The 12,118-nt window shown below is 35.9% G+C and overlaps 1 protein-coding gene across 1 annotated transcript in view; it reads left to right on the forward strand.

Annotated features, from left to right (window-relative positions):
• Nucleotides 1–12,118, forward strand: part of LOC102862295 (chromosome unknown open reading frame, human C7orf63) — an 85,505-nt gene that overhangs the window by 20,619 nt on the left and 52,768 nt on the right. Inside the window, exons 2-5 of the mRNA XM_006891492.1 lie at nucleotides 997–1,056; nucleotides 6,725–6,790; nucleotides 7,955–8,064; nucleotides 9,741–9,817. Coding sequence (XP_006891554.1) covers nucleotides 997–1,056; nucleotides 6,725–6,790; nucleotides 7,955–8,064; nucleotides 9,741–9,817 — 313 coding nt within the window. The remainder of the gene's footprint in view (nucleotides 1–996; nucleotides 1,057–6,724; nucleotides 6,791–7,954; nucleotides 8,065–9,740; nucleotides 9,818–12,118) is intronic.

The following is a 12,118-nucleotide window of genomic DNA, read 5'->3' on the forward strand; positions in this document are numbered from 1 at the left end:
TTGACCAACTTCTGACTGCAAAAGTTGGTAGAAATCTTCTATTTCCTCCTCTTTGGCTCTAGTTGTTGGTGCATATATTTGAATGATAGTGGTATTCACTGGACTTCCTTGTATGCGTATGGATATTATCCTATTGCTCACCACATTGTATTTCAGGATGGATCTAGAAATGACTTTTTAAATTATGAAACCAACCCCATTTTTTCTCACCCTTTCATTCCCCAGCATAGTAAATCATATAATCTTCTGATTCAAAATGTCCCATGCCAAGCATTCCATTTCTTAAATCTCTTGGGTAGGTGACACAAACTGAATCTTGAACAACCTACGGGAGTTAACCTAGGAAAGGGATAGCATTTAAACAGCATAAGTGAAAGCACAGGACTACTAATAAGGATTTTTTAATGGTTTGGATGAATTTTATTCACTTTGGAGTTTTAGATTGGCCATATAAGGTCAGGAGAATAGGAGCAAACCATTACAGTTGGTGGAGAGCTCTGAACTAAATAAGGCAGTATTAACAATGGTTTTAAGAAATGGTTCAGATATAATATACATTTAACAAACAGATTCCTGTTTAATGTGTGTAACTAGAAGAATACTGGTACCAACTGAGAAAGAGATTCATAGTTCAGGAAAACATTTCCTTTCTGTACTTTAGAAACTATAGTGTTGAGCGTCTCTATAGAAAACTCAGTATAATATGAACGTATATAAGAGATAATTTTATTTCCCAAACATTAAAAAGTGCTATTCATTCAAGATGCTGTTTTGTGTGTTTCAGGTATAATGAAATTTAAAACATTTAGGATTTTGATAGACTACTAGAATTCATAAGGTTATGGGGTTTTTTGGTTTGGTGTTTTTTGACTCAATACATATTTACTCTTGTAAAGTTTCATCTATTTTTCATAGCATTTTTAAGTTAAAAGAATGTGTTTAATGTGATTTCTCAATGTCTATCATATAGGAAACTAAAAGTTGTATTTTTTTTAGGGTCTTTTGAAGCCTATGGACCTTAATCGTGTAGTCAAACTCCTTGAAGAGACTGAAGAAGTGAGTAAATTTTGAGAGAAAATTCTTCTGTTGTATCATATATTTTTTTCTAAATCTCTTACTGCTTTCATTTTGTTTAAAACATTTCAAATAATGCATACTTTATCTATTGTTCAAATGTAGTTGTTGTTGTTGTTGATATGTGCCATTGAGTCACCTGTGATTCTTATCTTGCTCTATCATGACCCAGTTTCACTGTCTTTGACACACCTACTTCCATTTTCCTAGTCACTGATCCAATTAATCTCATCTGGGGTCTTCCTCTCCTGTGCTGTCCCTCCTCCCTTCCAAGCATGATGTCCTTTTCCAAGAACTGGTCCCTCCTGGCCACATACCCAAAGTATGTGAGATGGAGCTTCACAGTCCTTGCCTCCAAGGAACAGCCTGGTTTTACCTCCCCATGACAGACCTCTTTTATTCTTTTGGCGGTACATGGTATGTTCAATACTCTTCTCCAGCACCACAACTTAAAGGCATCGGTTCTTCTTCTGTCAACTCTAGTCATTGCCCAGCTCTCTTAAATGTAATACGAATGTGTTTAATAGGAAGGCTTGCTGAAACTGAAGATTACCTGAAGTGCTTGCTGCAGAAGGTCAAGGACTGCAGCCTTCAATATGAATTGGAGCTCAACATCAAGAAAACAAGGATTCTCACCATTGACCTGATTGGTAGCATCATGATAGACAATGAAGAGATTGAGATTGTTAACAGCTTCCGTTTGCTTGGCTTCACAGTCAACACTCTTGATACACACAGCCAGGAAAGTAAAAGATTAATTGCATTTGGAAAGTCTGCTGTCAGAGACCTCTTCAAAGTACTGAAGAGCAACAGTGTCAGCCTGGAGACTTAGATGTGACTGATTCAGGCCATGGTCTTCACAGTCACTTGCTATGCATCAGAAAGCTGAACAATGATAGGGATGATAGAAGGAGAATTGATGCCTTTGAGCTGTGGTAGTAGAGAAGAGTATTGAATATACCGTGGACTGCTAGGAGAACAAAGAGGTTTGTCCTAGAGAGGGTGAAACCAGGCTGCTCCTATGAAGCAAGGATTCTGAAGCTTCATCTGATATATTTTTGGCCTGTTACAAGGAGGGACCAGTCCTTGGAGAGGGAGGGCATGTTTGAGATGGTGGAGGAACAGCACAAGAGAGAAAGACCTTTGATGACATGGATTGATTCAATGGCTAGGATAATGGAGGTAGGTGTGTCAGAATCAATAAGATTGGCACAGGATAAAGCAGGACTGTTGTACATAGCATAGTTTTGAGTTCCAAGAGACTCAATTGCACATAACAACAACAACAACAAAGGAGGAGAATAGATTTAGTTTTGTGGGATGGACTAAGCCACAGTGAATTTAATCAGATGGAATAATTCAGAGTAAAGAATAAATCATTTAGTCTTAATTTCTTACTAAGGGGAAATAGGAGAAAAGGGTATCCTGGGGTAGTACCTAAAGTTTCTTAATATAAAAGTAGGAGATATTCACACTGTTGCACTATATACACACATAGCATAATGTTAATAATTTACCTTAAGAGAGACCTTTTATAGAACATAAGGACAATACAATGATTTCAGACATAAGACTCCAAGTTGAGAGTTTTGACATTGGGAGAAAGGATAATAATCATGTGTGCATACATGCTCACTTCCCATACACTCCTGAGATTATCCAAGAATTGACTGCAGGCCTTAAAGGCCAGCATGCGCTCTTAAATTACTACATAGTGTTTTCCAAAGAAGAGTGTATATTTTTACTAAGCGGAAAATGGCTGACCATTGCATAGTCTATCAAAAAAATTAAGGTCTTGCGAATAGTATTAAAAAATTTTAATCATTGTTTTAAACATTTATGATCTCTACTTTTTCACATAGAGAAAGAAGAAAACACAAAAGAAACACAGTAGTTGTTTAAGAATAGTTTATCCTTTGCAGAAAATAATTTTTATGTAAGTTATTGTTTAACCTGATCATGCTAAGCAAAACCTATCCTTGGACCAAAAGGCAGTCATCAGAACAGAGCAAGGAAACACTGCATGGTTCAAAATTGGGAAAGGTGTACGCCAGGGATGTGTCCTATCTCCATACCTTTTCAACCTGTATGCAGAACAGATGATCCGAGAGGCTGGGCTCTATGAGGAGAGGTGCGGCGTCAGGATTGGTGGAAGATCTAGTAACAATCTGCATTATGCAGATAACACAACATTGCTTGCTGAAACTGAGGAGGACCTGAAGCATTTGCTGCAGAGGATCAAGGACTGCAGCCTTCAATATGGGTTGAAGCTCAATGTCAAGAAGACAAAGATTCTCACGACTGGTTCAGTTGGCAGCATCAGGATGAATGGTGAAGAGATTGAGATTGTTAACAACTTTAGTCTGCTTGGATTCACAGTCAACACTCTTGGCACCAGTAGCCAGGAAATTAAAAGACGTATTGCAATGTGAAAGTCTGCTGCTAGGGACCTCTCCAAAGTACTGAAAAGCAATGGTGTCACTCTGGAGACTAAGGTGCTTCTGATACAGGCCATGGTCTTTGCAATCACTTGTTATGCATTAGAGAGTTGGACAATGACTAGGGAGGATAGAAGGAGAATTGATGACTTTGAGCTGTGGTGTTGGAAAAGAGTGTTGAATGTACTATGGACTGTCAAAAAACAAACAAGTTCATCCTGGAGAGGGTTAAACTGGGCTGCTCCTTGAAGGCAAGGATTCTGGGGCTTCATCTGACATACTTTGGACATGTTGTAAGGAGGGACTGGTCCTTGGAGAAGGGACTTTATGCTTGGGGGCGAGGAGGGACAGTGCAGGAGGGGAAGAACCTCTATGAGGTGGATTGACTCAGTGACTGGGGTAATTGGGATGGGTGTGTTGGAGGCAGTGCGGTTGGCACAGGATAGAGCAGGTTTAAGTTTGTTGTACATAGGGTCACTATGAGTCGCAAGCGACTCGACAGCACATAACAACAACATTGTTTAATTATTAATATAATTGTACTTTTAAAAAAAACATTTTCTTACATGATGCTCTTACTAACTGTTAAGGAAATGTGTGTACACACTCACATATACACTATACAAGCACTGCCCCTTTTACAGACAAATCTCTCTGTGTCTTTCTTTAGGTGGAATCTGTAGATGAGTTGCAAGTGTATAGAGTTTTTAGTTAGAGAAGGACAAAGAAAGCTCGGAAATTTTCAATGAAGTAAAAGTCTCACAGGCAGCAAGTCAAGATAATGATAACTAATTTGTTGCCAATAAGTATTGATCAAGTAGCCCTAGTGACACAGTGACTAAAGCACTGAGCAGTTCATACTCACCAGCTGCACCAGTGAGGAAGCTGTCACCTTTCACTTAGGCTTGATGTTGTTATTTATACACTACATACCAGGGCTCAATCGATAAGTATCCACAGTTTTTCCACTAGCAATTTAAGAAAATGTAAAAGATAGGTGTAACTGTGTCTTGAAAATACATCGCTGGACAGAATTTTTTTCCCCCTGAGACATTTTACTTGAGTCAGTAAATTGAGCATACGGATTTTAGAGTCAGATTGCCAAATTTTATTCCAGCATTACTACTTACATAGTACTGTAGCTAGACACCATTGGGTAGACGATGACTTACAATGACCTTATGTACAACAGATCTGAACCTTGCCCTGCCTTGCACCAACCTCGGAATTCTCTATCATACTAAAGCCCATGTGGTAGTCATTGTCTCAGTTCAGCTTGTTGAGGATCTGCCTCTATTTTGCTAGTCCTTTGCATTTCCCAGAATAATGTCTTTTCCAAGAATTGGCTACTCCTTAAAACATGCCCCAAAATATCACACAGAGTTTCATTCACATCCTTGCACCACCTACAAAACAGATGTGTCTGTTCTCTTGGCAATCCATGTGACATTTCGTACTTTTCTCCAGCACCACAATTTGAAAGCATCTTCAGTCTTCCTTATTCACTGTTCAGTTTTCAGATGCATAGGAAACAATTGTAAATATCATGGCTTGCATCAGGTATGCCTGAGTCATTAAGCGGATATCTTTCTTTGCTCTTTAATGCTTTGGCATGGTCCTGGACAGCAGATCTCCCCAATGCAGTGTATTTTTATTTCTTGACTAATGGTCCCATGGGTGTTGTTTCTAGATCCAAGTAAAATGAAATCCTTGACACTTCAGTGTTTTCTTCATCCATCATAATGTTGCCTATTGGTCACATGAGCATTTATTTCTTGTTGTTGAGCTGTAATCCATATCATAGATTTAAGTTTTTATCTTTTTCAGTAAGTTCAGTAAGTACTGCAAGTCCTTTTCATTTTCAGCAAGCAAGTTTGTGTCATCTGCAGAACAATGTTTGTGGTATCAGGATTGGAGGAAAACTCATCACTAACCTGCATTATGCAGGTGACGCAACTTAGATATTAGCGATATGATTTTGAACAAACTACATAAAGTGTTTCAGCTTGAGTTTCCTATTCTGGAGAAGAGGTGGTCGTGGTGTTGATTGCCGTCGAGTTGAGCACAACTCATAGTAACCCTATGAACAAGAGTCCTGAAGCCTTTCTATAACTATCTTCATTTATCAAAGTTCATAGAGTTTCCAGAGGCATGTTGTTTAGGAAGTGGATATCAATAAAAAGAGATAAAGAGTTCTGATGTTACAGTGATTAACACTTGACCACTAACAAAATATTTATGAGCTATTCAAATCCTCTAATGTATCTTTGAAAGAAAGATATAGTAGTCTGCTTTGACAAAAATATATAGGCCTTAGAAACTGTCCTATGAGGCAGAATCCACCTAAGAGCTGTAGAGGTTTTACTTAATAGTATATTTAGACAGGTAATGAAATTGTGTACATATATTGTGCTAAAATATATTGCATGGTATAAAATATAGGCTCAATATATTTTAGCTAATGTTAATATTATTTCTGGTACAGTTACTGCTTTTATATTAATCTAGCTAGATTCACAATTTTCTAATGTAATTTAAGTGGTAATTTATTTTATCTTCATTTTTTCACAAACTAATGTTTGTAGCATAATGATTTACGAATTCATTGATAATTTTAATAGATCTACCTTCTTTCTGAAAAAAAATGTATGTTAAAGATTTTTTCTTAAATTCCAACAAATTTAATAGCAGAAAAGAACCCTGAAGGCATATTCCTTGGTGTAAATCTAGGTGTGAGAAGGTAAGGGCAAAACTTCAAACTAATGTTATTATTGGATTAAAATCACAATGTGCATTTCCTATTCACTTTTAGGAGTCATACCCTCTATGAATCAGTGAGTTACTCTTTTCTATCAACCTCATATTTGGACCCAGGCTAATAGAGCAATTTCAAACTGGAACATTGATTCTATTCCAGAGATAAGATAAAATGTGATTCATTATAATTTGATAGATATTCCTCTGATACTCCGTGCTTTTAGTCAATATCCATCTAGCATTGGCTATAATATCCCTAGTACCATGGCCTTTTCTACATAATTAGTTCTATAAAATATAATCTATATGAATGATTGTATGAAACACAATGTATATGAAAGATTATACAAAACACAATGTACATGAATTAAACACCATGTATACTAATTATTGAATGAAAACCAATAAAAATATTATCCTAAAAAAAAAGAACTAACTTAGATCATTTGTTTTAGAGTGACCTAGAAGAAAAACAACTTCAATCTGTCAAGAAACTGGTCCAGTGTTACCAGAATGGATTTGTATCCTTTACGTGTGTGTGTGTGTATTTCCCTTGCACTAGGAGAAAGCTTATTATAAAATGCCTTAGTTTTTCATTGCTACTATAAATTGTACTGCTATTAAAAATGTCTTTATTTTATCTTATTTTATTATTGTGTGTGTGTGTGTGTGTGTGTGTGTGTACTGTCAAATTGGATCTGACTGGTACAGGAGGCGATTGCGCCTCCTTCTCCAGCAGAGCATTAGTGGATTTGAACCGTGCACCTTAAAAATGTCTTTGTTTTTGTAATGCTGCTATAAATCACAGATCTGTTGGCTTAATGTAAGGTTCTGAGGGTACAAGTCCAACTGAGTCTCACTGGACTAAAGTCAAGGTCTTGGAAGGGCTGGTTCTTCCGAAGGCTTTCCTTTCCTGTTCTAACTTGAAAGATTGTCTTCATTCCTTAACATTTCTCTCAACTCTGCTTTCATTATCATGTCTTCTCCTCTCCATATCCCTCTCTTTTTCTTATGAGGACCTATGTTATTGCATTGGGCCCACCAGATAATCAATTAATAATTGATTCAGTGACTGATGTAATGGGGGTGTGTCAGGAACAATAAAGTTGGCACAGGATAGAGCAGAGTTTAGGGCTGTTGTACATATGGTTGCTGTGGGTCACAGGCAACTCAATGGCACATAACAACAACAACTTTAAATGAAATACATTTCCAGTCAATTTCAACCTTAGATAAAAGAAAATACATTTGAGTTCAGTGTTAATAAAACAATGCAATAAAGTAGTATAAGATTTAGGTTGTTTGTTCCCTAATAGTGTATTTGTGTGTGTGTGTGAAGAATACCACTAACCAATATTTCATCATTCACCGCCAATAATAAGTCACTTATAAACTGACTCTATACTGTAGTTATTGGTAGACTAGCTCCAATGTTGTGGTAATGAGAAAGTAATAACATTATTTTGAAAAAAAGAGGGTATTGGAACAAAAGTTGAATGATACTCCTTCCTGTTAACATTGTATGGTCCGAAATTTTCCTCTGTATTTTTCAAAATAAATATACTTAAATGTGTCAACCATATTTAACAAAACCAGTAGACTCTTGTTTAGGCAGAAGTACTTTAAAGAACATACTGAATTAGAATATTCATCTTATTTTCATTTCTTAACTAAAATCATTAAAGCCTTTAAGGGATTTAGCACAGATATTTAAAATTCTGAATCTATGTACAGGAAAAATTGAAAACCAGCCTAATTTCTTAGAATGTGCTTGTGACATCTTGAAATTATGTGGGTAAGTAAAATTATATTGCATTATCAGCTTGTCATATTTCATTGTATTCTATTTTTGTGTCACAAATAGATTACCCATATGCTTGAGCAGAGTAAGTGGCAAAGTACTAAGACACCTTAGTACTCTTTCAAAGTGCTTAAGAAACCTGAAATTGATCCCTTAATTCAGCAATTTCTATTCTTAAACGTGGTCAGTTTTATTATAGTCTTATATTGCCACCCAAAGGGATTAAACTAATCATATTAAAATATTTTGTCTTACAATCCTTTGCTCTCAAGATGATCATAAATGTTAGATGAAACAAAGAATTGTAATGTTCCTGGTGAGTCCTTGGGTAATCTAATAGAAAATGTGATAGAAAAATTTGTCTTAATTGATAAAATTAGATTCTAAAAATATTCAATCTTGTGTCTTATTTTATAAATATGAGTAAATAATAAAAATTCACAATAATTTTTGTATTTATTCTGAAAAATGCAAAGGTGGAAAGAAAAAGGTTAAATATATTAATCCTAATTTCCATTGGATTCTTTACCTTTATCTTGTTGTGGTGCTCAAGTATTTCATAAATTCTGGATATAAGTCCCTTATCTGATATGTTATTACCGAATACTTTTTCCCAGTCAGTGGCCTCCCTCTTTACCCTGTTGGAGAAGTTTTTGAATGTGCATAGGGATTTGAGTCTTAGAAGATCCCATTCATCTACGTTATCTTCTCCTGGTTGTAGGTTAATCCTAATTTCCAATGCTGCTTCTCTAAGTAGTTTTGAAAATTAGAAATCCACCATGCTTCTTTGCTGCCACATAGTGGTTAAGATAAGTAGATGTTGATACAGCCATGTTTAGTCATTCTATACAATATGTTGTGTGCTGATTCTAACTGATGAAAAGCCAGTAGAACGAGCCAACAACTTAACTTACTACTTTCAAGTTGAAACTGATTCATAGCTGACCTCTAGCAGGTTTTCGGAGGCTCTAAATCTGACAGGAAGAAACTGCCTGGCTTTCTCTCACAGAGCAGTTGGTGGATTCAAACTACTTGCCTTTGGGTTGGCAGTGCTACTCCTTAACCACGAGGCCATCAGGATACATTAGAATTGTCTTATGAGATTTTTTTATTTATAATCTTTCCTGAAGTCATAGCCACTACTTTTCTCTTGTAGAACTATTGGTGTGTTTCAACTGCCAACTTTTTGGTTTAAAGCCAAGTGTTTAACTATGGAAAGTTATAATACATCTTTGCAAAGTGATAATAAAATAAAATTATAATCACTCAATTAAGTGATAATAAACCTTCCAGACAACTTAACCTTCTAAACATACCTCTCCATTTAACTCTTTTGAGGAGTTGTTTTTTTGCTATATAAATAATGATACTTGTTAGTATTTCTATATATTCCTAGTAGGCTTTAACTCTCCCTTTTAAAGAGCAATAATAATTAAAATTGTGTAATCACTTATATTCATTTATAAACAAATCAGCATTATTTTTTCACTAGAAACACAGTTTAGCTTGTTTGTATTTTTTTTGATTGTTGTCAGTTACCCAGGGCTAAAGGATAGGCTATTATCCTCATTTATTCTTCAGAAAGGAATTTTTCCTCTGCCATGCAAATGATGTCACCATCAAAGAATTAATTTAAAAATTACTCTTAAATTCCTCATTCTTAATTGAAGCTTACCATTTTTGAAGAAGAAAGTATCGGATGAAATAACATATGCTGAAGATACTGCTAATTCAATTGCACTTCTGGGTAAGTTAAGACTTCTTTTAGGCAGAGAGATACAACATATGACAGATCCTACTGCAAGAAGAAAATGTTGAGTTTCCCTAAGTATATAGCTGTGTGGAAGAATGTAGCATCTAATTTCGCTAAACATACAGCAACTATTTCTACTCATAGTATTGGTCCACCGTATCTCAGAAACTCAATGCATTGTCCTCGAGTTGGAGCTGACTCAGAGCTGAGTCACGGCTTCAGAGACTGTAAATCACCTGGGAGGAAATTACCCATCTTTCTCCCATAGGGCAGCTGGTGGATTCAAACTGCCTGCCTTTGGGTTGGCAGTGTAACTCCTTGCCCAGTAAACCACTAGAACTCTCTTCTCCATATCTAGGCTCTCTTATTTTCAAATTATCAACTAATCATAATGTGCTTTTTCATAATTCTTAGATTATTTGTTGCCCACATATTTGCCTTAAGGTTCTGTGTTCCTTAAGTTCAAAGACATTACACTTACTTGACTTGATATAATCTAACGAAATACTTTCTTTACGTATCAGAACTTTCAGTAATAATAAAAAATTATTAATTTTGTATCCGAACACTTAGTTGCTATAGTCATTGAGAGTCTAATTATTCATTCAATTATAATATTTTAAATAGTCATAAAATGATGAATTAAAAGCTTTAGTATAATATAAATAGAAATGCAGAGGCTCTGTTTTGAACATAAAAATATGAAAAGAAAATAATAAAAGAGCAGGCATTTATACCTGAGTTACTGATTGCTAGAATTCCTAGAGAAAGAAAATAATAATTTCCTAGGAAATGAGAACAGTGAAACACTAGCTATTTGCGTCATCACTGAGACATAGCAATGTGTTCCACAATGACCCTACATTAAATTTATGCTTGTTACCTTAGGTTTTTATTTGCAAAGAAGAAAGAAAAGATACACAATTGGCCCAATAATTATTTTTAAATCCATAAGTATTTACTGAATCATTACATTCCCAGAATCATACTCCATACTAAGATATATTAAAAATTCAACTGTCTTGAATAAGAAGCTTTAAAAAATATTTGACATAGCCACTAACCCTTTTATATCTGAGTAAATTTTATGGTCTTCAGCATTACCTTGGGAGTTACTTTGAGAGAAATTACTATAGCGTACAGTTAAGTGAGGGAGTGAGCTCTGAAGGCCTAGTGGTAAGAAGCTACGTGGCAAACTCAAAGGCACACAGTTTGAACCCACCTGCTGCTCTGCAGGAGAAGGATGGGCTGTCTCCTCTTGTGAGATTCACTGCCCCCGAAAACCTGCAGGAGGGTCAGCTGTGGGTTAATTCTGACTCTATGGTACAAAACAACAGTGAGTGAAGGTATCAGAAAATGAACATAAGAGTGTGAGAAGTGGGCCTCAGAGATCAGACAAGTTGAGAAATAATGGGACATTTTAATTCTGTAACCCTCTATCGTAATCAGTTAAAAAAAATACAATGGACATCAACATAAAAGAGGGTACATGGTAGTATTAATTGATACCAAGTAAAACTTAGGTGGTAAGTTTAGAAAAAGGCTTACTACTGCTCTTATAATTTCAAAATGTTGCTCCCCCTGATGATGGTAATTGTATGATAAATACATTGTTCATTTCTTACTGTCAGTGTGCTCCTTATTGGACAGCTATCTGCCCACAGAGTATGTTACTCCCTCTCTTGAACTCTTTGATTAAAATGAGCTCCCTTCTCTGATTATTAACTGAGATGCTTCTGTTCCTTCATTTGTATTAATGCCTCAAAAATTAGTCTATACTGAATAATTGTGTATAAATAGTTGAATGAAAGATTATTCCTTATATTTTTTCTATTAGTAACTCCCAATTTCAGGTATGTGCTGCTGTTGTTCTTATGTGCTATCAAGTCAGAACCAACTCATAGCTGACCCTTCAGTGGGTTTTCAGAGGCAGTAAATCTCATGGGAGGAGATTGTCCATCTTTCTCCTGTAGAGCAGCTAGTGGATTCCAACCGCATGCCTTTGGCAGCACAGATCCTAACCACTTGGCCACCAGAGCTCCCTTTAATGAAAAGAGGGGTATGTCAGCAATTCCACTACTGGGAATATACCCTAAAGAGACCATAAATGGCACCCAAGTAGATATATGCATACCCATGTTTATTGCGGCTTTGTTTATAATAGCAAGGAATTGGAAACAACTCAAATGCCTATCAACAAATGAGTGGGTAGAGAAGCTGTGGTATATTCGCACAATGGAATATTATGCTGCATTGAAAAACAAGGAACTCATGCAATATTATTCAAAATGGGTG

Source organism: Elephantulus edwardii, unplaced genomic scaffold (genome assembly GCF_000299155.1).
Source record: "Elephantulus edwardii isolate Elephantulus edwardi_28Jun2011 unplaced genomic scaffold, EleEdw1.0 scaffold00098, whole genome shotgun sequence".
NCBI classification, from domain to species: Eukaryota; Metazoa; Chordata; class Mammalia; order Macroscelidea; family Macroscelididae; genus Elephantulus; species Elephantulus edwardii.